This window comes from Microtus pennsylvanicus, chromosome 3 (genome assembly GCF_037038515.1).
Source record: "Microtus pennsylvanicus isolate mMicPen1 chromosome 3, mMicPen1.hap1, whole genome shotgun sequence".
Taxonomy (NCBI): domain Eukaryota; kingdom Metazoa; phylum Chordata; class Mammalia; order Rodentia; family Cricetidae; genus Microtus; species Microtus pennsylvanicus.
The window spans coordinates 61,093,255-61,118,409 of record NC_134581.1 but is presented as its reverse complement, the minus strand read 5'-3'; the positions used below and the strand labels follow the sequence as shown (position 1 = coordinate 61,118,409).

Here is a 25,155-nt window from a genome sequence, read left to right as displayed (position 1 = left end):
AGGATACAAAGAGGGTCATGTCATTTCTTCTACCCCTTTCTCTGGACAGGGAATTTGATTCTCCCCATAGATGTGATTTTTTTATTTCAACTTCATGTTCTCTTTCTATGTGAATAACCAAGTATTTGCTTTGCCTAAATTAAGGGGACCACAAAAGTCTTATAGAGGAAATTAAAAGACAGTATTTCAATACAAATTACATTTATACTGTCACCCTCCCCTAATCTAAACTGACAAAGTGGAATAAAGATCTGTGATTCAGTCACAAAGAAGTCTGCTTGAGTGGTTCACACCCATCTTTTTCCAAGAAAAGAACCAAAAAACAAAAAACCAAACCTAACCTAAGAGACAGTCTTCAGGTTTAGAATGTAGCAACATTGTATCTGCTTTCAAAACTTTACTGAATGAAGACCAGTGTTAACAGACTCAGCTTGGTAAGTACTCTTGTTAAGACTAGAATTGGGAAATTAGAAAATACCTTGTAGGAAAAAAATCAAGGTTCCTATAGTACAGATTTAAATACATGACTGAGTAGAAAATCAGTGTTGACTCCTGCATAGATATTTGCTACACGATGGTCAGTTCTGCACTGATTACCTTAAACTGGTTTTCTGCTCCAAGGCACTTAACAGTACAGAATTCAAGACCTTACTGAAAGTATTAACGTGGCCCCAACCTGTCCTTCCTTTCTTTTTTTTCTTTCTTTCTTTCTTTTTCTTTCTTTTTTTTTTTTTTTTTTTTTTTTGGTTTTTCGAGACAGGGTTTCTCTGTGGCTTTGGAGCCTGTCCTGGCACTAGCTCTTTAGACCAGGCTGGTCTCGAACTCACAGATATCTGCCTGCCTCTGCCTCCTGAGTGCTGGGATTAAAGTCGTGTGCCACCACCGCCCTGCCCTGTCCTTTCTAGTTATGAGGCCGCATTCACGCTCCAGCAACAGGGTCCCAAGTTCCCCCTACTCGGCCTCCAAGGTCTGGGAGGCAGTCCAGACCTCCGACCACCCTCTGTTCACATCACTCCAGCTTCCCGGAGGGTGCTCTGGGGCGGCCATCGGGAGAGTGGAGAGACCTTGGGCGGGGTTGGAAGAATGTTAGGGGACGTGTAAATCTGGGCATCGCCCTGGTAATCCAGGGTAGATGGGGCGACCTGGGCAGAGGGCCAAAAGGGGAGCCCTACAGAAGACTCCCAAGTCCTAAGGCAACAGGTGGCCCTGGCGCCTGGGGAACTGGGGGTGGTGGTGTCGCGGTCTCCAAGGGCGGGCCCTGCGCCCTCACCACCACTTCCCCATTGGCTATCAGAATAACCAATGAGCAATTTTGGATGACTGTCTCCTTCCGCCAAGGAAGGTAGTCCTCCTCTAAAGGGCAACCTGCCCGTCCCGCCTCCACCGCGCTTCTCTCCAAAGGTGCGGACGCCCAGCGAAACGCGAGAGGCGGGGCGCCGCTGGCCGCCGCGGGGATTGGGCGAGGGGCGGGGCTGCGGAGGGATTGCTGCGGCCCGCAGCTGTGATAACCTTGAGGCCCAAGAGGTGCAGTCCCGCACAGCAGAGACTCGTCTCGACCCTTCCGTCGTCCGTCTTGGGTATCGTTGCAGGATTCGGAGTACGCCCGAGGTGAGAGGGGAGAACCTACGCCATCTGTGCCTAGGGCCGACGCCCGCTACTGGGTAACGCAGGCCTGCCTGCGCACGCGGGACCCAGACGCCCGGCATCGTGCATCCCTGTCCGGGTTGGGGGAGAAGCTACACTCGAGCCCAGGGCCTGAACTTCCAAAGACAGAGAGGCCTTACAGCCCCTTCCCCACATGCTAGTTCTGGCCCCTCTTCCTTCTCAATCTGGTTCCACCCTCTTATCTTACTGCTGCCATCCTCTCCACCCTGTTCTCTCCCACTCGGATGCTCATCCTCCCGCATTCACTAGTAGTTCTTTCGCCCTTCATTTTAGCTCTGTGCTCTTCCCCTCCCTCCTTCGGTGACCTCCTTATAATCTCTCCTTGAAATAACTCTGCCGCTCCCCCCTTGTGCCCCGCATTTATCCTCCATTCAGGTCAGTGTGCTCTTCCCGCGTCCGTCTTCGCTACTCCGGGCGCCCCTCCCCCTCCATTCCGGTCACGTCCGCGGCTCTGCATCCCTTCAGCATCCGGATCCTCGCCCCTCCCCCTCCGCGCAACTTCCCCCGCCCCCCGCATTCTGGTCACGTCCGCCGAGTCCCCGCTAGCCCTCGTGGTCCGGTGCATGTAGGTAGGATGCAGTCAGTGGCCGTCCCGGGAGATGTATCCACGGGTTATGTAACGTCAGTCTTCCCTGTTGGCCGTTATTCCTTCCTATTTTGTGCGACGCAGATTTCCTCTGGTTGCCCGCGAGGCACTGGTGCTCCGTGCTTCCCAGCCCTGCGGGGCGCCTGCAAGTTCTCTCGCGCTCCATCCTGCGGTGGCGGGGCTGCACGTACGGCAGGGCGCCTGGACCAGCCGGTCGCGCTGTGCCCACGTGCTGGGGAAAGGGTGGGGGGTGGGCGATCAACCGAGAGAGGTTTCCGGGTGGAGCTGGAGCCCGCAGAGCTCAGTCTAAACAGGGAAGCAAAATTTGTCAAGTCACAGGCGGATCTCTGTGAGTTCGAGACCAGCCTGGTCTACAAGAGCTAGTTCCAGGACAGGCTCCAAAACCACAGAGAAACCCTGTCTCGAAAAAAAACCAAAAAAAAAAATTTGTCAAGTCAGTGCTGTAAGATGGAGCTAGCTGCACAGGGTGGTCCGCACGTTGGGTTTTGAAGAAGCAGGAAAGCACCAAATCTGGTTACATAAAAATCCAGTCATGGAAAGATCATGGAAAGATGTCTCTCGATCACCTCTTCTAAATCCAAGGAGATTGATAGGACTAAGAGCCTCACAGTGAAGGGACAGTTGTGCGTGTGGGCAGCGGGGGGATATAAACAGGTTTTTGGAATCCGGTGTGATTTATTTTCTGAGGTGGTTCAGCCTCTGATCCTGTGTCACGAGTAAAGACGATTGCTCCAGGCTGCTGAAGTTACTGGTCTCCTTGTAAGTAGGGGGCATATCCAATGGAGGGAGTAATCTCTGGTGAAATGCCCAGAAGAGCATGCATACGTCCCTTTCTCAGTGAATGAGATACAGTTAGATTGAAGGCCTCCCTGTTGTTCCTGTACATATTGAGGCTAAGCTTGGGGAGGCAGGAAGGCTCTGAATATCCAGTATCCCCTGGAAACGAATTCTCTTTGGAATCGGGTAGGTGTTTACAATGTAACTACCGTTACATTGTAACTCTCCTGAGAAAGGAGCTTGCCATCTAAAGGGAGAAATGCAGCGTCCTTTGTCTTCCTCTGTAATGGTAGAAACAAAGAGGCAGCTATCCAGATCGATGTCTTCTGATTCTTGTTCCTGACGGTTCAATGTAAGACCGTTCATCCTGCTGACTTGTAGGAAGTAAGGTTTGGAGGCTGTTGCAGTAAGTTCTGTTGCCACAATACTCAGGGTGTGGCACTTTCTAGGGTGCAGAGGGGGAGGACCTTGGGTTAGGATTCAAGGTACCATTGTTAGGCAACAATTTGCCTTCTGGTGGCCTGAGGATGCTGTAGGTAAGGAGTAAGCCTGTTCTGTGGGAAAGTGAAGTTTAGTGTAAACCATCACCGGGTCTGGGCAAGATGACTCAGTCTTTCAACTTAGAGGCATTTGAGAAGATTTTCTTCCATGGGTGAGTGGGAAACCTGGTTCTTCTAGATGTAGTGAGGCCCCCTATTTAGTGAGTCAGATGCTGAACTAGCGTGCATTTCCCTAAGTTAACAGATCTCACCCAGGCTGTGTGGTGCTGCACACAACTTTTTAATTCCAGCACTGAAGAGCAGGGCCAGGACAGGATCTCGCTGAGTTTTAGACCAGCCAGGTTCTGAAACCCTGTCTCAAGTGCGTGGGTGGCAGCAAAATGCAGGGTCTGTATACCGTCCTTCTTGACTGGTAGGCACAGCAGCCTCTCAGGGAAGAACCAGTGTAATGGCAGTTTCTGTGAACTCATTAAGAGCTCTATGCCAGCACTCTGGAGACTCACTGGCAGATGGCTACATGTTCAGGCCAGCCTGGGCTAAAATCTGTCTCAAAAGAAAAGAGCCTTATCCCCAGTGAGTGACTTGGCACATTTTATAGCTGGCTACTACTCAAATCACATTGGAGTTGGATATGCCATCTGTGTGTGTGACATGAAGGCGTTGGTCACAGGAAAAGACACCTTATTTCTCAAAGCTGTTGATTTCTTAATATTGAGTAGAAGAAATGAGGAAACAGCTATGTACAGAAAGCTAAGGAAAAAATCTCTTGCATTAAATTCATATTACTTGGGTTTTTAGTGTCTTTTGCTTTAGCTTTTCTGCAGGAAATCAAGATGAGTTGGCCAAGAACTAAGGTGGAGATTGAGGTAGAGGAAAATGAGTCACTTGCCTTTCAGTTTCTGAATCATCCCAAATACCCACAGCCAAGTTAACTGGTAAACTACAAGAATGAGTTGGTGCCTATGAGATTTTTTACTGTTCTGGTAAGAGTACTTAAGGGCTGAGTCATTCCTGTAAACTTCACTCGGGTGCAGACCGGACTAAATGACCGACTGTATGAGGACCATTCTTCCTGACATGATACTTGGATACACAGACTGGATATGGAGTAGTCAGATAGGAGAGGTGAGCCCACGTGGCTGGGGGCTTGCAAACCTCTGCTGACTCTTGAGGCCAAAAGTAACATCATCTCAGCTAGGGATTGGGGGTTGCCACCAAGCTGTTCAGTGAGGCCACGCCCCTGCTGCAGTTTGTGCCTGTCTGCACGTAGGAGGGAGGTCTGAACTGCAGTACCTCCGGTGGCCTCTGAGATGCCCCAACTTTTCCACTGAGGTCTGGGGATCTTGAGCCTCTTTCCCAAAGCCAGCTAAGTCTCTAAAGGAAGTTACATCCTTTCCAAACATTTTGACTTTAAGCCTCTTGCCATGCCCATTTTGGAGGAGTCCAAACTTCAGATTAAGAAGTAGGGAAGGGCTGGGTGTGGTGGTGCATGCTCTTAATCTCACCACTCAGGAGGCAGAGGCAGGTAGGTGGGTCTTGAATTTGAGGACACCCCAAGCTCTGTAGAAGGGTTCTAGAAGTCAGGGGATGGAAGAATGAAATTATGGATTGAATAAAGTCAGAATACTTTTATTTATGGAAAGTCTAAAAATACAAGCCAGTGTTAATGCTGAGTTGTGGGTGGCAGAAATGTGGGGTTTGGAGTTCCACTCCCCCTTGGGAAGAGGCAGTAGTCCTATAAAGGTCACTGTAGGCAGGCACTCATGTTAAGTAGGTCAGTGCTCTTGGACAGCTGGTGCTGCCTTCCCGCTTCAATCCCCCTCCCCCACTGTGGTTCAGGGCACTCCTTTAAATGCTGAGCCTGCGCCTCCAGTTGTGGAGGCCATTGTGCATTCTGCTTACACCTAGTTCCCTGGGCTCCTAAGCCAGGGTCCGGAGCGTGGGCATCATTCCCAGAAACCCTGGCCGCTTAAACCTGCTAAGGAAGCACCATGTGCCAGCAGGACAGAAACTTCCCCCAAATCTCCTTTTGGTTCAAACTAGTTCTTTGCTCTGCAGAGCTGTGGTGGAGGCCAGGAGATCCTTGGTACTGAGAACGAAAGGTTCCTTTGATCTGGCTTTCTGTCCTGAGGTAGCATGGTCTTCCTGGGTGAGGGTCCCATAATTCCACAAAAGAGTTTAAAGTAGGGCTATTATAGTTCGGGGGGGGGGGGCAGGAATTTAATTTAACTCCAACAGGTGGGCTCGAGTTCAGAATAGGCTGGTTGATTAATGCTAGGCCTTTCTGATAGAGAATTTGCTGAGGTTCAAGGGTAGACCTCCCCTGGGCATGGTAGCAAATGCCTTTAATCCCAGCATTCAGGAAGCAGGGGACAGACTGATGGATCTCTTAAGTTTTAGGGTAGCCAGGACTATATATAGACCATGTCTTTTTTTTTTTTTAATATTATGTATACAATATTCTGTGTGTGTATGCCTGCAGGCCAGAAGAGGGCACCAGACCCCATTACAGATGGTTGTGAGCCACCATGTGGTTGCTGGGAATTGAACTCAGGACCTTTGGAAGAGCAGGCAATGCTCTTAACCTCTGAGCCATCTCTCCAGCCCCCAGGAGACCATGTCTTAATAAATAAGCCAGGCAGTGGTGGTGCATGCATTTAATTGGGTGGTAGAGGCAGGCAAGTCTCTGAGTTCTAGGTCAGCCTGCTCGGTGGAGCTACACAGAGAAACCCTCTCTTCATACCCCAGGGTACTTTAATGGCAGCAATGATTTGGAAGATTTAATTGGTGGAGTGAGGCATGAAACTTTAGCCTGATAAGAGTGCCAGCTCTGCTGGGCGGTGGTGGCGCACGCCTTTAATCCCAGCACTTGGGAGGCAGAGGCAGGCGGATCTCTGTGAGTTCGAGACCAGCCTGGTCTACAAGAGCTAGTTCCAGGACAGGCTCCAAAACCACAGAGAAACCCTGTCTCGAAAAACCAAAAAAAAAAAAAAGAGTGCCAGCTCTAAGAATAGGGTGACATTGGGCATTTATTTTCTTATTTGTTTTTATGACCTTTGTGCATGACACGAGGGAAACAGATGGAAGGGGCAGAACCAAGGTGATCTGAGCTGGGCCTGTGCATGCCTTGGCCTGTAGGCCACACTGAAGCCTGAGGTGGAGTTTCCTTTCTCACAGAGGGGCAATGGCTCTGAGGAAGATACTGCTGCTGGGGCTCAGGCTCCAGAGTAAGGCTCCTGCCCCTGAGCACGCTGTTTGCTGCTGTCATTGGACATGCCAGGCTTCTGCTGCTGGCTGGAGGTTGGCTGTGCATGTGGGTGCCTCCTAAAGAGGAGGATGCTGGCATGGGAGGGGCCGCATGTCCTGGCAGGAATTACTACTGTACCAGTAGGCAATAGGGCAAGCCCTTTATGGAGGCCCACCCTGCCCATGGAACCAAGGCTGGGGCTGCTTTCCTGGCCTGGAAAATACCTCATAAAGGGTATTCTATAAATACATCGATCATGTGGGTTGAGTTGTGGGGACCATGGGATAGGCAGAAGAGCCCTGGTGAGGGGCCAGAGTATTCCAGGTCAGAATTTAGGAAGAGAAATAGCTCAGTGAGCTAGGGTCTAGATTGGTAGAGGACTTGAAACAATTGACGTTTTGTTAGAAGTCTATTTAATTGTGTCAATTCATTGATTCCATTGGCCACATTGTATCTGGTAGCAAGATAGTCCAGTCTGCAGACTTCAGGTTAGTTCCAGGTGGGGAAAATGCATTAGGTTGTGTATCTGAGGCCAAATAGTTTTTGAAATTTTACCTGCTAAATTGCATTTCCGGGCCCTGCAGCAGCCTTTGTCTATCAGAACATCCATGTCAGTACAAAGGTTGTGCTGCCAAAGCCTGAGAGCAGTCAAAGCAGGAAAAGAAAATTGCTGGACACTGAAGTGGAACTTACAGGTTTTGGTCATGAAATTTTTCCATGGGTTTTATTAGGAACGTTGACTTTGAAGTCAATGCATGAAGTTGCCCTTCTTAGGTCAGTGAAGCTGCCCTGTGAGGCGCTCTTGTGACTGAAGGTAGAGAGCGCACATGCTTCCATTTTAGCAGAGTGATCCTGAAGGGCGCAGGGCTGATGTGTGACTCTATGCTTTACATGTAATTCCCATGAGCTTTATTAGGATGCATGGGAATAAATACATCATTTTCAAAAGCTGTTCATTTAATTTTTCCCTTTTTAAAGATTTATTTTTATTTACTTTTTAAATTATTTTATGCACATTGGTGCTTTTGCTTTCATATATGTCTGTGTGAGGGTGTCGGATCCCGTGGAACTGGAGTCACAGACAGTTGTGAGCTGCCATGTGGGTGCTGGGAATCGAACCCTGGTCCTTTGGAAGTGCAGTCAGTGCTCTTAACCGCTGAGCCATCTCTCCAGCCCCCTATTTATTTTTTTCTTAAAGCGTTTCACATCAGTTTTTGTTGATGAAGGATATGATGCTGGGCACGGTAACATGCCTTTAATCCCAGCAATAGAAAGGCAGAAACAGATGGATTTCTGAGTTGAAAACCAGTCTGGTGTATATAACATCTCCAGGAGTACATAGTGAGACAACTGTCTCAGAACAGGAGGGAGGGAATGTTGTGATAAGTACTGCCACCCAGGTAACAAGGTTTTGTTTTTTTTTATCAGCTATGAACTGGTGATTTTGACATTTATCCTCTTGAGTCTTTTTCCTTTCATCATAAGGTGAAAGGCACCAGGCTTCTATATAAACTAGAGGTGGTGTATTCCTGTAATCTCAACCTTGCGGAAAGGCACTGCATACCAAGTTCCAGGCCAGCCAAGAGGAATGATAGTAAATTATAGGTTTAAAGACACTTCACAGGGAGCCAGTCGTGCCTGTGTGTGCTTTTAACACTTGGGAAGTTGAGGTAGGAGGATCTTTGAGTGAAACCAGCTTGGGATAGTGTGAGCCTCTGCCAGAGAGAGAAGAAAACAAAGCCGTGAGGGTCCCTGAGATAGCTCAGTGGTGAAGGAAATGGTTTCTGATGACCCTCGTTCTATCCTCAGAACTCCTTGGTGGGAGGAGAAAGCATCTCTTAAATCTCTTAAGTTGTCCTCTCATCTTTGCATAGTGCCCACCCCCCCCCAAAAAAACTAAATATCAATTTTTGGGTTTGGGATAAAGTACCACAGGGGAGCCAGTAAGGAGTCACTTTTACCTCCAGGTTTTCATTAGTTTCTCAATGTGTGTGTGTGTATAGTGTAGCAGCTCTAAGCAACTTCTGGTTATTAAGGTGATTACCACAGAGAGCTTTAGTTACACTCAGCTTTTGCCTTAATCCTCAATCCTCATACAGCTCTCCAAGGCAAACTGTACTCAGATCTGAGCGGTCTTTCCAAGTGGGGCCAAGGACCTGCCGCCCTGAGTCAAAAAAACAGCAATATGTCACCGGAAGCCCAGGCCCAGAAGAGAAGGAAAGGTATGGCCTGATCATCAGTGGCCTCGGAAGGAGACACAATGACACGTGGAAAGAAGAGCCGCCTGGTGGCTTTTAGGAAAGTGGGCTCAGTGTCTTTTCCACTCACTGACTTCATAGTTATAGTCCCATCGTGGTCACAGCAAGGCTTTCGTGCCTTGTTGGCTTGATGTGCTACCCATACTGGCCCCTCAGCAGCCTCCTAAGCATGGCTGGGAGCCCTGAGAGTTCCCAGATGTTTGTTTCAACCCTGAGTAGACAAAGGAGCTGGGACATCCTCAGATTTGGGGAGAGGGAAGAGGCAGAACAGATTTTGACAGAGAGGTCTTAATGGGACTGAGAACAAATTCAACAAACACTGCAAGGTGCTGGGGGTTAGCCCAAGGAGACCCCGGAGGAGAGGTTGACTGTTTGGGGGAGTTAGGAATGAACCATGTTGGCCACTGGCAATAGCTGGAGGTCTCCTCCCTCCTTTAGTTTTAAATTCTGCAGTGAATGTAGGGGTGCCCCCTGTAATCCCAGCACCCAGGAGACTGGAACATGAAGACTGCCACGAGTTCAAGGCCAGCCTGGGTGACAAAGAATGAGAGCTTGTCCAGTGAAAAGTTTGCTGTTTGTGTGGTTGAAGACATGTAGGCCTCTGTTTGCATGGGATCACTAGTAGGTTGCAGAGGTCCCTGGCTGTTGCCAGGTCTCAACAGGGTAACATAGATGAGCTTTATGTGTGTATTCTTCAGGCATGCAAAAAGCACACAGTCAGTAGATTGAGGGCCCTTGACTGGGAGGCAGGGCAGAGAGCAAGGATAAGGAGGGGCTTATTGTAGAACTTGGGCTGAAGTCTTGAGGCTCTGGGGCTTTCAAAGAGCCCCTTGGTCTGAGAACTCTGGGTGAGAAGGACGCCCAACATTTGTCAATACAGCACGGAGCTTCTGCAGAGTTCTGTCTTGTAACCAGCTCAGTGAGCACTTAGTTGTAAGTCAGTAATAAAGTTAAAGCAAAGGTCGGTGCAGCTGTTGGGATTGTGACCTGGGTGGCTAATTGCCTGGAACGAATGCTCAGACTACCGGGAATGCGCTACCTACCACAGATAGAGGGGAAGTCCAGGTGGTCAGAACTGGGGCTGGGAAAGCCAGGTCTAACTCTTAGGAAGATCAAAGATAGTGAGTTCAAGGTCAGCCTCGGTTGTGGAGTGGATTCTGTGCCCTCTGAAACTAGCTACTGTGTGCAATTCTGTTTCCAAGGTTACAGACAACTCCTTAGTCGAGTTGTAAGGACTTGGGAGCTGTTCCAGTGCTCTTTTGTGCAAAATTGGCTTTGTGTGTCTTGCAAACGTTGCTGTTTTTTGCTAAAGAATTTTGGGGTTTTTGCCTAATAGAAGCTAAAGAATAAACTTAGCCAATGAAACGAGTGAAAACCTAACACTCTGGAGCTAAAAAGGACTTGTTTGGGAGGATTTTTCTTCTTGCAGTGTTGGGGAAGTTTCTTGTATGTAAAGTGTTCTTGGTTGTGTTGGTGTGAAGCTGTCACAGCTGAGAGCGGCTCGTGTCTGAATCCTGCTCACACTGCTTCCCTGGGACTATGTGCATTGGATTGGAAGTGACTTTCATTCACTAAGGTCTTTGCTGTTTGCTCACGGTCACATGAGCCCTTTGCCCAATTGGAGGAGCATCCACATAACCAGCACGTGCCAGGCCTCTGTGACTTGTACACAGAGCAACCGTATTGGGTTAATGTGTAAGTGGGAGACAGCCGCCTCTGCCAAGTGGCTCATTACACACGGCCTGGTCTGATTCGCACTCTTCACCTCTCCGGGCCCCAGGACCTCAGGAACCATGCCGAAGCCACACAGCGAAGCAGGGACTGCCTTCATTCAAACCCAGCAGCTGCATGCGGCCATGGCTGACACCTTCTTGGAACATATGTGCCGCCTGGACATTGACTCTGCACCCATCACGGCCCGCAACACTGGCATCATTTGTACCATTGGTGAGTGTGGCCTTCCCCTAAATGGAGGCTTCCTGCCTCATTGTCTCCTGAAAAGCGAAACAATTACAAAGCTAATCTAGGTTCTAAGTGGGGCGCTGTACACATTTCTTGGGGGAACAGAAGCCATGGGAAGCGGGCATGGAGAATTAGTACACCTAGTTTTCTGCAATAGGTGTCTTAGTGGGTCTTTGTAAGAGGATTTCAGACACCTCAGATCATCTTTGTTTTGTTTTTTCAAGACTGGGTTTCTTTGTCATAAGCCTGGCTGTCCTTGAACTCACTTTGCAGACCAGTTTGACCTTGAACTCACTGATATCCACCTGCCTCTGTCTCCCAAATGCTGGGATTAAAGGTATCACCCGGCCAGATCTTTTTCATGTGGTCTGTGTCACCAACATCAGTAGTTAGATGTCTGTCTTAAGGGAAAAAACTGCCTGGCTCTGACCTCCACTTGCCTGAGTATGTGGGGCCCTGAAGAAATTGTAGAAAATGGTAGTATTTCCCCTCATATCTAAATTAAAGTTGACTAGTATAATACTTTCTGTTAATTTTTGGAGTTAGTGGTTAAAAAGCAATCAAAGGATGAAGAGTTTGGATGTTGAACAGATTTTTGCACATTTTCCTGAGTGTTCATGGCTTCTTCACCGTGGCTTTCACTCTTTGTCGATAGGTCCTGCTTCCCGGTCTGTGGAGATGCTGAAGGAGATGATCAAGTCGGGAATGAATGTGGCTCGTCTCAATTTCTCTCATGGATCTCATGAGGTGGGCCTCAGCTGGGTTGCTGGGATATTGATGGGAAACAGAAGGTGTGGTGTTCGTTCACAAAGATAGCTTCCAACAGGTGTGAGTCTGGGTTTCTCTGGGAATGAGACATGGTGCTAGGCCATCCCTGATTCCCTCCCTCCTGCCACCTTCATTGGCCTAGACAAACAAGGCCTGCTTTATCAAGGACCGGGGCTGTCTCTGCCTTTAACCTTCACAAAAGAAGGCAGGAAGGGTTTAGCTGGAAACCCCTCTAGGCTATCATGTGTCTTTGCTCCACACATGATGTCCACACCCGAGGGTTTCTGCAGTGGCTCCTATGGGTCTGGTGAACAAAAGGTCATACAGAAGATTGCTTCTGACCTAGTTCAGTCCCAAGTCCCAAGCTGGTTAGGCAGGTCCAGGGGTTTCCACTTGAGGCTGAGTCTAGTGCCCTTCAGAGGAGAGAGGTAGGAATGCATTTGAGCTGGGGCTGGTCCTTAGATGTTCTGACTGTTGATGGGGGCCATACACAGGAAGCAGATGGCAGCTGTTAGAAAAGCCCATTTGTTCCGGTGCTTTCAAGTTTAGAACAGTCCATTCTAGCATTTAGGCAGATGGAGGCATCTTACAGCTACCTTTCAAATACTTTTCATGCTTCGCTGTGGATTTCCTACTGGCATTGATGGAGGAGGGACAGTCCACCCTGGTTTCTTTAGGTTCTGTTCAGAGTGCTCTATTTTGCCCTCTGACCTTTGGGTGTTGTTTGAACTAAAAATAGAGACAGAAGAGCAGTCCAAGAAGTGAACCCCTCATTCCCAGAACATGAGAACTCTTCATCATAGATGCCCTAACCCATATTCTATAAACAGCCCAATGAAGGCCAGCTCCCAAATGTCATGCATGGTGCCTAGGATAGTCCAGTAGGCACCTAAGCATTTATGGGTATGGAACACATCCTTGTTAGGTGTGATAGCATAAAACCTGAAGCAGAATTGAGTTCAAGGCCAGCTTGGGATACGTGGCGTCTGGAGGCAGCCTCGGGAACATAAACGTAACAGGGTCCTGTTGCAAACCAAAAAGAGGGAGAGATCGATGCTTTCCATGTTCCGCTTTTCTTGGCAGGAGCTACCTGGAATAAACTCAAGGGAAAGCCTAACCCAGAGGCAGAATTAGATCCACTTGCAAGCAGAGTCTCTGGTTTGCAGGATGGGCAAAAATAAATTTGGGGACATGACCTTTAGGTTTCATGGCTTTTGAGTCTAGTAAAATAATACCACGCAGCTGAGATGGCAGTGGCTAGTGAGGTCATCGAGACCTGGGTGAGGCCAACTCGAGCTCGACTTTTTTTAAACTATAAGAGGCATTTGGAGATTATCTGTACTTTGAATCTTATTCATAGATTGACCTTTTATTTATTTGTTGCCCTTGAAAATTTATTTTTAGGTTTTATACTGAGATGAGGTTAGCCCCTTTGGGAAGCTGATCTGAAGTTCTGTTAGGGCATGTGATTTAAGCAGCTTGACTGCGTATCAGGTCTCTTACTGCATGTGTTCCTTCTGTGAAGAACCAGGGTGTGTTTTGCTGCAATCTTGGTGGTTTAAGTACTCCTGCAGACACTGAAATTGCATTCCCTCCCTCTGACAGGAACAGCTACCAGCTGCATGTGATCCTTTGGCAGCTTTGGCAGCCTCTTAATTGCACCTCTTGCTGTTCACATGGGCGAGATGTGTGTTTCCCTGCTGAGCAGGCAGGGCTGTACTGCCACACTGACTTTTTAAAACGGCCTAAATTTAGAGCCTCAAGGAGGACACTGATGGGCACCAGTTGTCACCATTTGGGAACGCACCAGCAAAGTCATAGCTATGACAGTGGAAGACACAGTCACCTCCCAGAAGTGTAGCAAGGGCTAGCCATATAGAGGATTTTAATGATAGACCTCCCAGTGTTCTAGGTTTTGGGATTATAGTGCAGTTTTATGTACAAGGCCAAGATGTGTGTTTGTTTGGACACTTATGGGCTGAAGTGTGTAACTCGATAAGCACAAATCTTGAGTTCAGCCTCACTTATACCTACAGAAATATCTTATGCCAGTGGGAAAGGTTGTAGGCCCTATAAAGTAGATATTATACAGCCATAATTCTTCAATGGAAATGAACTACTATAAGGAACTCTGTTAAAAAAAAAACCCAAGGCAGTCAGTAGTCACTGTTGAAGGACTGGTTCTGTCTCTGTCCTTGTCTCCTAGAGATAACAGGCTTGCAGGTGTCTTTCCTGCCCACTGTGGTTAAAGGACAAAGCCCATAAAGTGATATAATAAATGGCCCGTTATCAGTGGTGTCACATGAATCTGCACCATCCACAAATTCTTGGTCTGCCTTGGCTGAGTCCCGGGTAGAGAAAGGAAAAGTCCTTTGGGCAGCCCTATCGTTCAAACTATCAAAGGGCAGTTGTGTCAGAGATGGGCCACTGGTCACCGTTCGCATTTCTAGACCTGAGAAAGTGATTGTGAAAGGAGGTGTCTGTATGACTGAGCAATGAGCGTTCACCTTGGGCCATTGGTCACGTAAGTCAACAACTTTGAGTTTGAATTGAAGTTGGGATCAATAGTGGAAACAGACCGACACAGACTGCCAGGGCAGACATCAAACGCAAGTCCGGGTTATTTACCTGCCTCGGTCTTTAGCCTAGGGTTACTAGAGCAACTGAAGGGACACACACAGCTGCTTTAAAAGCAGGTTAGGGTCACATTCCTGTCTATGATGGGTTTGGTGGCAGTATTCTGGAATGTTCCCAAGATTTGTATTAAGATGATGCTGTGGTAGCTGTCGCCATGAGAGGTGGTGACGCTGTCATAGAAGGAAGAGTGTGTACTGCTAAGATTAGGGGGTAGGGAAGATTAGACACTTGTGATCTGTCAACTTGGCCTCCAAGGTAGAGAATAGGAACTGGAGTCAGGTATGAAGGGCACCTGTCAATCAGTCTCCCTTCTTTATCCAGTACCATGCGGAAACTATCAAGAACGTGCGTGCAGCCACAGAAAGCTTCGCCTCTGATCCCATTCTTTACCGGCCTGTTGCCGTGGCTCTGGACACAAAGGGGCCTGAGATCCGGACTGGACTCATCAAAGGGGTGAGTATCCTAGGAAGCCAGGAGTGCCATGGGTGCAAGCCGCCCTATCTTTCTCTGGTGGTCTTCTAGCTTCTGACTGTCTGGGTGGGTGTTTAGAACTTAGGTCTACAAATGACGGGGGTTTGAATGTTGGTGTTTTGTGTGCATCATATACATGCATGTATCCCTTGGAACCGGAGTTCATGCGTGTCTGTGAAGTGCCAGATCTTCTGCGTGAAAAATAAGTGCTCTTCATCGCTCAAGCCCCAAATGAGAATATTTTATTCTTTGCCATTTTCATCTGCATAGCTAGGAAATATTATGTATCGAGGGTATTATTGGTTTGTTTTTTTTAAGCCTTTTAGGTCTCCCTGTGATGAAGTTTTTTTTTTTTTTTGGTCCTATTTCCTCAAAATGTACAAAGGCAGCATAAGAATTTATTCAGAGGAAGGATTCTTGGTGGTTGAGCCGGGGTTTGAGCCTCCCGGTCAGGAGTCCTGCCTGCTGCAGTTCACACTGCATGTTTTATCTTGACTCTGCAGAGCGGCACTGCAGAAGTGGAGCTGAAGAAGGGAGCTACCCTGAAGATCACCCTGGACAATGCCTACATGGAAAAGTGTGACGAGAACACCCTGTGGCTAGACTATAAGAACATCTGTAAGGTGGTGGAAGTAGGCAGCAAGATCTACGTAGATGATGGGCTCATTTCACTGCAGGTGAAGGAGAAAGGTGCGTCTGGGACAGTTCCCATCTCCAGAACTCTGTGAAATTGAATGTATTAGAACTTCTTTGGAGAAGCACTCCCTAGCATGTATGAAGGCCTGGCTTCCATCCCCAGAGGATCTGAAGTTTATTCTTTGTCTGTGTCCCTGGCCCATCTGAAATACTGCCTCAAAAACCCAAAACCCCACCGAGGGCCAAGTGGTTGGTACACGCCTTTTTAGCCTTCAGTCCTGGCACAGTGGGAGGTGGGTCCCAATATGGCGTGTATGATACTCCTGTGTCCCTTTGAATGCTAATTAAAATCACTTCTTGGTGATTTGTTTAAGTGGTTTTTAGGTATTCGTGGTTAAATTTGTTTTTAAGAAAGGATTTTCTGTAGCCTGAGCTGAGATTAACTGAGGCTGGCCTTGAACTCCTTTTTCACCACGCCTGACCATTCGTCTTTTTGTTTTGAGGCCAGGCTTCACTTTAGCCCTGGCTGGCTTGGAATTCACTGTGTGTAGACCATGTTAGTCTCTGAGTTTTATCTGCATCTGCCTCTTGAGTACTAGGGCTAGCACATCCACAACTTAAATTCCTTAACAACCTGGGAGTGTTGTTTATAGGTGAGGAAATGGACTTGCTTCCTCATGGCTCCAGTGTCCTCAGTGTGATGCGGCATGTGTTTGACTGAATTCAGAGACTGGGGCAGGGGACCCTGCTGCTGGCCTCCCACAAGATGGACCCTCATCGCTTTGGTCCTCCTCCACCTCTCTTACGCAGGCGCTGACTTCCTGATAACAGAGGTGGAGAATGGTGGTTCCTTGGGCAGCAAGAAGGGGGTGAACCTCCCCGGAGCCGCTGTGGACCTCCCTGCTGTGTCAGAAAAGGACATCCAGGACCTGAAGTTTGGGGTGGAGCAGGATGTAGACATGGTGTTTGCGTCTTTCATCCGCAAGGCAGCTGATGTGCACGAGGTTAGGAAGGTCCTGGGAGAGAAGGGCAAGAACATCAAGATCATCAGCAAAATCGAGAACCACGAAGGCGTCCGCAGGTGAGTCCTGGGACCCCTTTCATGGCCCAGCCCTCTGGAGGGGAAGGTGTGGCCTGGTGGGCATCATAGGGCCCTTCATTTTGGTACCCAACTGGAAGCTCAGGTCCTGGTATCCATACTAAAACTGGTAGCCTCATGCTCTTTGATTAGAAAACATAATAGGCCGGGCAGTGGTGGCGCATGCCGTCTTTAATCCCAGCACTCGGGAGGCAGAGGCAGGCGGATCTCTGAGTTTATGGCCAGCCTGGTCTACAAGAGCTAGTTCCAGGATAGATCTCCAAAGACCTAGAGAAACCCTCTCTCAAAACAGACGTAATGATGCTGACGAAGATTGTTCCAGTCAGCTTCCCATAGGACATCACGTGATGCTTTGGTGGGAAGTGAGGCAAAATAGGGTGACTAGTTTGACATCTGTTCTTCTGTCTTGATAAGGCATAGGTACTGATGGCTCTTGGTGTTCCTTCAGCCCTAGGGGAACTTGGACGGGGCACCTCAAAGGATGCTCTCAGAATCCTGAGCTAAATGAATCTGTGGGCCTTTGTGGAAGCACTGGCTGCCTCATTCTCTTATGGAAGTACTGATTAGAGAAGGCACGATAGATGGGGTCTAAGATACAGACGGTGAACCTCCCTCACTCAGTGGTGTTGAAGCTCAGCAGGCAACATCATCAACCTTCTCTGGGTTATCTTGGTGCCCCATCACTTCTGTGTGCCTGTGGTGTGACCCCCGAGGATCTTGGAAAAGCATCTGTCCGTCCTTTGTTTTGGGCTTCCTGTTCTATATTACCTTTATTTCTGCTCAGGTTTGATGAGATTTTGGAGGCCAGTGATGGGATCATGGTGGCTCGTGGCGACTTGGGCATTGAGATTCCTGCAGAGAAGGTCTTCCTGGCTCAGAAGATGATGATTGGGCGATGCAACCGAGCTGGGAAGCCAGTCATCTGCGCCACACAGGCATGTGCTCCTCCCTTTGTCCATGTACTATGGCTAAGAGATCTGGGTCGCCAGGCGATGGTTTGTGCACACCTTAATCCCAGGACAGCCAAGGCTGTTACACAGAGAAACCCTGCCTCAAAGAGAGAGACCTCTTGGTCTTGTTCCATGGTCCCTGTTCTCCAGACGTGTGCGCCTGTACAGAGCGCTCCGTGCACCTACACACTATCCAGGGAGTCATCTTGGCAATTACTTATCACTGCACATGGCCCAGAGTCTCACCCTGGTCTCAGCAGATGCTTTTGTCTGTCCCCTCCTTAGATGCTGGAGAGCATGATCAAGAAGCCCCGCCCCACCCGTGCTGAGGGCAGTGATGTGGCCAATGCAGTCCTAGATGGAGCAGACTGCATCATGCTGTCCGGAGAGACCGCCAAAGGGGACTACCCTCTGGAGGCCGTTCGCATGCAGCACCTGGTAAGTCCTTAGAGCAGAGGCTTCTGCATCCTCTCCCCCATGTCACAGCATAGAGTGAGATAGTGTGTGGGGGAGTGCTTCTGTTGTGCTTTCACTGCCTCTGTCCTGCCCCCACTTTCTCCTGCTGTGGAGGATGCCACTTTCATTACATAGGATTTAAAAGTCCTAGGATGCAGTCAGGATGCGTTGGATCTGGATGGTCCAAGAGTTTGTTCGCAGCTGGTGTCTTGGTTTGGCTTACAGTTTGCCCTGCTAGTGCCATGAACAGATGCTTCTCCACTGCAGGCTGTACCCACACTGAGCTGTTCTGAGCTGGAATTGCATGGTGCCTGTGTCCTGGAACTGCATCTCTTTCTGTGTCAGCCAGACCCAGAGCAGGGCTACAGGATGAGCTAGGGTGGAGGACAGGTGTGGAATTCAGCAGGCTCTGGATTCACTATGAAGACTTTTCTCTGGGAGTATGTTCTTTCAGACTTCCAGCTCTGATCAGATACGGTGCTGAGAGTCATGCCTCAAGTCCAGTATTTAGAGAATGAGGCAGGATTAGCTAAGAGTTTGAGCTGAAACATCTCCTGCTGACTGCTTCTCATAGGTGGAGACCCAGGTTCTCAGCCCTATATTCTGCCCTGGAACTTCCAAAGAGTTGACTCAGGAGCCAGTTACAGGGCTGCTTACTTCTGCCTGGTGGAAGAGTATTGTGAATTAATTTTTCTTTTTTTGAGCTTTTGTTCCATTTTCAGCCAGCAATGGACCCCTATCCTTTTTGTGAACCCAGTTTCCCACAAACCCCCAAATTTAAGACATCTGAGAAGAGAGAAATCAGCACCCTCTGGCTTAGCCACCATGCCTTTCTTTCTTGCATATCTATCCAGTTATTAAGTTTGTGCAGACTCCAGGGGGGATTGTATTCTTGACTGTGTGACCTTTTCCGTGTCTTCTTATGTGTGCCTGTATTGAAGCTGACAGGCCAGCCCTGTCCTGGAAGGCTGTGTTGTGTGGCTTGGGCCTCTCTGGCGCATCACATGCTTGTGTCGTGCGATTGCTGTTCACATTGATATTGTGTCTTCACATAGCTGCCCGTGGCAGGGAAGTGCTTTTTTTTCCAGAAAACCATGTGCCTTCCGTCACCTCCATAGTCACTGCCTCCCTGGTTTTACACCATACACCCATTTTCTAGCTACCTGCTTAGTTGTGTGAGCTGGCCACAGAGTGGTCAGGAACAGGTTGTGGCTGACTTTGACCAGATATTTTGAAGCACGCAACCACAGAGCTGTATGTATAGCTTGTGGGCAGGTTGTGTGACCTCAAGACCTCGCCCTGAGTTTGATGAGATATTAATTATAGTCTTAGCAATTAACATTTACAGCCATTATTAAATGTTAGGCCTCTGAACATGTTGATGTAATCTTTGTGGCCCCGATTTGTAATGTAAATCACATGTGATTGATGTGGGCTTGAGCCCAGTTTGCTGTCTGTTGGCTGCACCGTGTTGGAGCAGCGGATGTGGACAGGTCTAGAGTCCGGCTTAGTTCTGATGTCTATGTCCTGTCTTCCATGCCCTGGTCTTTCCTATGAACAGACAACTTAGAACCTCTAGGCTGGGATTGCATGGCGCTGCTCAGAAGATGAGACACAACGTCTGGGTCAGACTGGCTGCCCCTTCATGGGGTCCAAGCCTCTCCTGCCATCCATTAACACTCAGCCTCTCCCCTTACCTGTCTGCTGTCCCCTCCTGTGTCTGCAGTCCCTGAGCTGTAATCATGAGCTAGGCACCCCAGCTATGGTTGTTGGTCCTTTGCGCTGCGTGTATTCTGTTCTTGACCAAAAGAGTACTTTCCGCCTGTGAATCTGCTTCTGCTATCAAATCCGTGAAATGATTTGCTGGTCCTTCTCATCCCTCCCATACTAAGATGCTGGTGGTTATTGCTTTTCAATTCTCTGAAATTTATATTACCTAATACCTGGTCTTACCTGAGCAGGTAGTCTGTATTGTAATTCACTTGCCATCTTGCAATGGTTTTAATTGTTAAAGTTTTAATCCGTGTCTTGACATCCCCGCATGCTTTCATAGGCACTGGTCTCTTCACATGGCTGCTCATTGTATTGCTCTCGTGAGCCAGAGTTTCCACGGCTCTGTTTAGAACTGGTACACTGGCTCTTTTGGCCCTTGACCCCAGCTTCCAGAACTGCCCCAATGTTTCCACTGTAAACACTGAGCAAAAGCTCCTGCATCTGTAGGTTGTTGTAGGCAGATAGCCATGTGAAGAGGGTCCTAGGGCCTATTCCTTCCTGTAAGCTGTGTCATGAGGCAGTGTGGTCAGTGGGAGTAATGTGGCCTCCACCTTGGCATCTTTCTGTGACAAGGTCCTAGGGCCTATATCACTCTGTCCCTTTAAACCTGATGGTGCATTCCCATGATCCCAGCACTTGGAAGGCTGGGGCAAAGAATGATTCAAGGTCAGTGAGGGCCACTGACCTTAAAAGCTCAAATTGCGGTATGGGAGTGCTTAGAAAAGAAATCAAAGGGGGAAATCCCAATGGGGAATGGAGGAACTGTTTGACCACCCTGCCTCTGTATCTGTCCACGGGACAGGTTTAACTATACTTCCTCTCTGATTAATTCCCCCTGTCTTTCCATGTGTTGTCTCCTATTTTTGCCTTCTTCATCCCTCTTCCTTATCCCTCCTACCCTAAACCTTACAGATAGCTCGGGAGGCTGAGGCAGCCATGTTCCACCGTCTGCTGTTTGAAGAACTTGTGCGGGCCTCCAGTCACTCCACAGACCTCATGGAGGCCATGGCCATGGGCAGCGTGGAGGCTTCTTATAAGTGTTTAGCGGCAGCTTTGATAGTTCTGACGGAGTCTGGCAGGTAGGGCCCTAACGGCAGGTATTGGTATAGGATAACTGCTCTACACTCCAGCCACCTCAGGAAGTCATGATAGGACAGGACCAAAGGATTCTCTGGGCACACTGGAAGTCACAGCCACCGGTGCAGGATGGTTTCTGTAGAATTTTTGATCTTTCTCACTTCAGAGCACTCTGCTCCTGGCCTTTTTGTGCCGGGGACATCTTCCCTGTTGTCTGTGACTCCTCCCTCTCCATTTGTGCTAAAGCTCTGACAAAAGTCATGTCCCCCCCTCCCCCTTCGTCCCTCTGGACGGATGTTGCTCCCCTAGATTGCCCGTGAGGCAGAGGCCGCCATCTACCACCTGCAGTTATTCGAGGAACTCCGCCGTCTGGCGCCTATTACCAGCGACCCCACAGAAGCTGCTGCCGTGGGTGCTGTGGAGGCCTCTTTCAAGTGCTGCAGTGGGGCCATTATCGTGCTCACCAAGTCTGGCAGGTAGGAGGCGGCAGTGGCTCCCTGGGGATGTCCTGCTCAATTGACGTCCCTCCTTGGGGATGCCGAGAGTGGCTTTGGGCCAAGTTTGGCTGCCACCAAAGGACTCCAGACAGCACTCAGGTATACCAAACCATTTGGCTCCAGTGTATGTTCACAGCCTGCCTCACAATGAACTGGAAGCAAATAGTCAGTTTTGCTTAGTTTAGTTACCATGGGGTTTTACAAATTCAGTTTGGAGGGCTGATGAGATGGCTCAGCTGGTAAAATTGCTATGTAAGCCTGGCCTGTATTCGGTCCCCCGAATCCATGGAAGGAGGAGCACGCTGATTTCTGATCTCACACATGCCAGCAGGCACACACTACAACAACGATAAGCATTTTAAAGTCCCACCTGGAGGGATTGGCTATAACGTCTCAGTGGGTAAAGCATGAGAATCTGAAGTTGGATCCAGCACCTGTAGCAAAAATGCATGAAGACAGGATACTGTGGGCTTCCCAGCAAGCCAGTCAAGAAATTGGGGGGGAGGGGGACTTGTCCCTGACTGCTCAGCACCTACATGGTAGCTCACAACTGCATAGCTCTAGTCTTGGAGGAATCCAGTGCCCTCTTCTAACCCCACAGACATTACATGTATGTGGCACACAGGTGTACACGTGGGCAAAATACCCTTGCACATAAAGTGAAAAAGGATAAGGTGGAGAGAGTATTAGAGGAAGATACCCACTATCGACCTCTGCCTTCTGCATGTGGGTACCACACATGCTAAACAACACATAAGTAAAAATATCCAGGTATGATGTCCCATGTCTATAACCTCAGTGCTCATGAGTCAGGGCAAGTAAGGACACAAGTTTGAGTCTAACCTGGGCTAAGCCTGTGCTTTTGGAATGAGTAGCAGTTGCTGGGTTCTCAGGAGCTCCAAGATAGAAGGTCTGGGCTAATCTTTGTGCCTCGGCACTGCCTGCACTTTGGCTCTAGACTTCTGGGGTTTCACCACAGAGTTCCTGATTGCAGCAACCACCTCTTTCCTTTAAAGCCTGTGGATCCAGCATGAAGAAGGGTATTCTCTGCTGGGCTTTGTCTCCCAGTACCTCTTGGATGTCTTCAGAGCTGGTTCAGTTAATTCAGTGTTCATGAAATAACGTGCTCGAGGTATAGACACTTGTCACAAGGTTAAGGAGGATCCCTCCATCCCCAAAGGATCTAGATGGGAGAAGCATTCCTATACCTGCCTGGTCTCCACCTAGATTTTTTTTTTTTTTTGGTTTTTCAAGACAGGGTTTCTGTGTGGCTTTGGAGCCTGTCCTGGAACTAGCTCTTGTAGACCAGGCTGGTCTCGAACTCACAGAGATCTGCCTGCCTCTGCCTGGGATTAAAGGCGTGTGCCGCCATCTTCCGGCTCTTTTTTTTTTTTTTAAAGAATTATTTATTATGTATACAGCATTCCTTCCATGTATGCTTACATGCCAGAAGAGGGGACCAGATCTTATAGATGGCTATGAGCCACCATGTGGTTGCTGGGAATTGAACTCAGGACCTGGAAGAGCAGTCAGTGCTCTTAACCTCTGAGCCATCTCTCCAGCCCCTCCACCTAGATTTCTAAAGCTTTTTTTATCAAGTGTGTTTGGGGCACTAGAGTTCAGCTGCTGGGATTGCCTTGGGAATGCCATAGTATTGCAGTCTTATTGGCTCCCAGGGTCTGACCCTTGCTGTTGCTGTTTCCAGATGCCAGAAGTCTGGTTTGTATATGTTGATAGCAGCTGTAGGTGCTAGTGAGATTGGACCAATTGCCTCCCCCTTCTTGGAAGGGGTTCTAGCTATGGAACTGCCCGTACTGAAACAAGCACAAACGGCAGAGGGCAGAGTGGAGAGGCTTTCTGATCCTTGGAGCAGAGTAAACTTCCGGTGGGAGAAGCCTATGGCTCAGAATTGCATTGCTATATTGACGGTGCTTCCTGTCTCCTGGGTCTTGTGACACTGTTTAACGAACGGTCTATCCAACCTGTTCCCCATCCCAGGAGTGCTCACCAGGTGGCCAGGTACCGCCCGCGTGCGCCCATCATTGCTGTGACGCGCAATCCCCAGACAGCTCGCCAGGCCCATTTGTACCGAGGCATCTTCCCTGTGCTGTGTAAGGATGCAGTGCAGGACGCCTGGGCTGAGGATGTAGACCTCCGTGTGAATTTGGCCATGAATGTTGGTATGTAGCTGGAAGCAAGATGCTGGGCAGTGGCTTTGCTGGGGTTTCTCAAACTATCATTCTCTCCAGTCCTGGGCTGAGCCCAGCTGTTCTCACCCTGTTTGGTGCCCAAGGCAAAATTAATTGCCTCTACTCATTACTGAGGTTTTCTTAAGCAGGGCTGGAGTTACTGTGCTGTGGGTGGAACTCACAGATTATGGTCTTTTCCTGTATATGGTTGGATATCAGGAGGTGAGAGGAGGACTCTGACCTTGGAAGCTGGCCAAGTATAAAGTGATTGACCTCCCAAGGTCCCTGCAGTCTGGACTCAGCCTTTGTTTAGGCCAGGAGGCTAGCGCCATCTTGTGGTAGGAAGAAGAATTGGTCCGGCAGTGTAGTCCCCTACCAGCATTGTGTTTGTAGGTGGTAGCTCTTGGGCATTTGCCCTGGTATGCCCCTTCCTGGCTGGTGTCTGGGCTAGGAGGTAAGCGCCACCTTTTGGTGGGAGAGAGTAATGGTTGTTCAGTGGGGCTTTGGGGCAGTTACCCCAAGTGTAAACCTCTACTCACCAACCTTTCTGCTTTTTCAGGCAAGGCCCGAGGCTTCTTCAAGAAGGGAGATGTGGTCATTGTGCTGACTGGGTGGCGCCCTGGCTCTGGCTTCACCAACACCATGCGTGTAGTGCCTGTGCCTTGATGGCCCTGTGGAGCCCCTCTTCTAGCCCCTGTCCCATCCCCTCCCCCATCCCATCCATTAGGCCAGCAACGCTTGTAGTGCTCACTCTGGGCCAGAGTGTGGCGCTGGTGGGCTGGGACACCCGGGAAAATTACTGTCGCTGAAACATGGAATAGAGCCCAGCTGTCTGTCTATCATATGGCCCTACCCAAGCCAGGGGTGACAGAGGAATGCAGAATTTGAAACCCTCTGGCTTTATCACAAAGGGGCAGCAACATCTCTGTGTACTTTGCTCCTGTAGAAAGTTGTCCAGAGAACTCCCAGCCCTGGCCTGGAGTCAGGAGACAGCAAGAGTAGGGGCTTAGGGCGTGGGGCCCAGGTTCCTGTGTAGATAATAACCTCTGGCCCCCAGGCCGGACTTGCTTCCCCAACAGCTTTGGCCTCCCCCACTGCTCGTTGCGCACTTCTCAGCTGTCACTGCGGTCACACCCTGCACTCTCCACCTCTGTTCTACTGTGCAGCATCTCCAGGCCTGTTGCTATAGTGCCCACCTGAGTGTCAATAAACAGCAGCTGAAGCACCTGTGTCCTGTTCTTTTCTGCTGGGGGGGGGGTAATGTGGTTGAGCCCCGCCCTCTGAGCAGGTGAAAATGACAAACGGTCTTGTACCCAGCCATGGTCCCACCAGTTCACCTGCAGGGAAGACGAAGGGCTAAGCCATTGAATACTACACATTCAATGGATATGCAAATTGCCTCCAGCACCAAGGCTCGGTGTGTTGGAAAACTCGTTCTATTCTCGACAAAGACTGGGGACAACTAGCACCTATAATGGAGTTATGTGTGCTGGTGCCAACTACTGCCTTAGACGCCACTTGAGGGTGCTGTAGGATAAATCCCTGCCCACAGCAGTTAAACACAGCCTCTCTAGAATAAGGGACAA

At 49.1% G+C, this 25,155-nt stretch overlaps 1 protein-coding gene across 6 annotated transcripts; it reads left to right on the top strand.

Annotated features, from left to right (window-relative positions):
• Nucleotides 1-1,360: 1,360 nt before the first annotated feature.
• Nucleotides 1,361-24,794, top strand: Pkm (pyruvate kinase M1/2). Of its 6 annotated transcripts, none has more exons than XM_075965656.1 (11): nucleotides 1,361-1,608; nucleotides 10,835-11,001; nucleotides 11,672-11,763; nucleotides 14,743-14,874; nucleotides 15,396-15,582; nucleotides 16,339-16,609; nucleotides 17,412-17,562; nucleotides 17,863-18,015; nucleotides 20,719-20,885; nucleotides 23,379-23,560; nucleotides 24,129-24,794. In XM_075965656.1, exons 2-11 carry the CDS (start codon nucleotides 10,848-10,850, stop codon nucleotides 24,233-24,235), a joined length of 1,596 nt encoding a protein of 531 aa, XP_075821771.1. In that variant the 5' UTR covers nucleotides 1,361-1,608; nucleotides 10,835-10,847; the 3' UTR covers nucleotides 24,236-24,794. The 6 variants fall into 6 exon arrangements, with proteins under 6 accessions (XP_075821771.1, XP_075821770.1, XP_075821768.1 ...); XM_075965655.1 differs by lacking the exon at nucleotides 20,719-20,885 and adding an exon at nucleotides 21,193-21,359 and having other exon boundaries at nucleotides 1,362-1,608; XM_075965653.1 differs by lacking the exon at nucleotides 1,361-1,608 and adding an exon at nucleotides 2,555-3,031.
• Nucleotides 24,795-25,155: the final 361 nt, after the last annotated feature.

What these genes read in the sequence shown, in the direction of transcription:
- Pkm (XM_075965656.1), top strand. Translation starts at nt 10,848, where the DNA reads ATGCCGAAGCCACACAGCGAAGCAGGGACTGCCTTCATTCAAACCCAG. An exon ending in TGGCATCATTTGTACCATTG is followed by an intron (nt 11,002 to 11,671) that starts GTGAGTGTGGCC and finishes CTTTGTCGATAG; the next exon opens with GTCCTGCTTCCCGGTCTGTG. An exon ending in GGACTGGACTCATCAAAGGG is followed by an intron (nt 14,875 to 15,395) that starts GTGAGTATCCTA and finishes TTGACTCTGCAG; the next exon opens with AGCGGCACTGCAGAAGTGGA.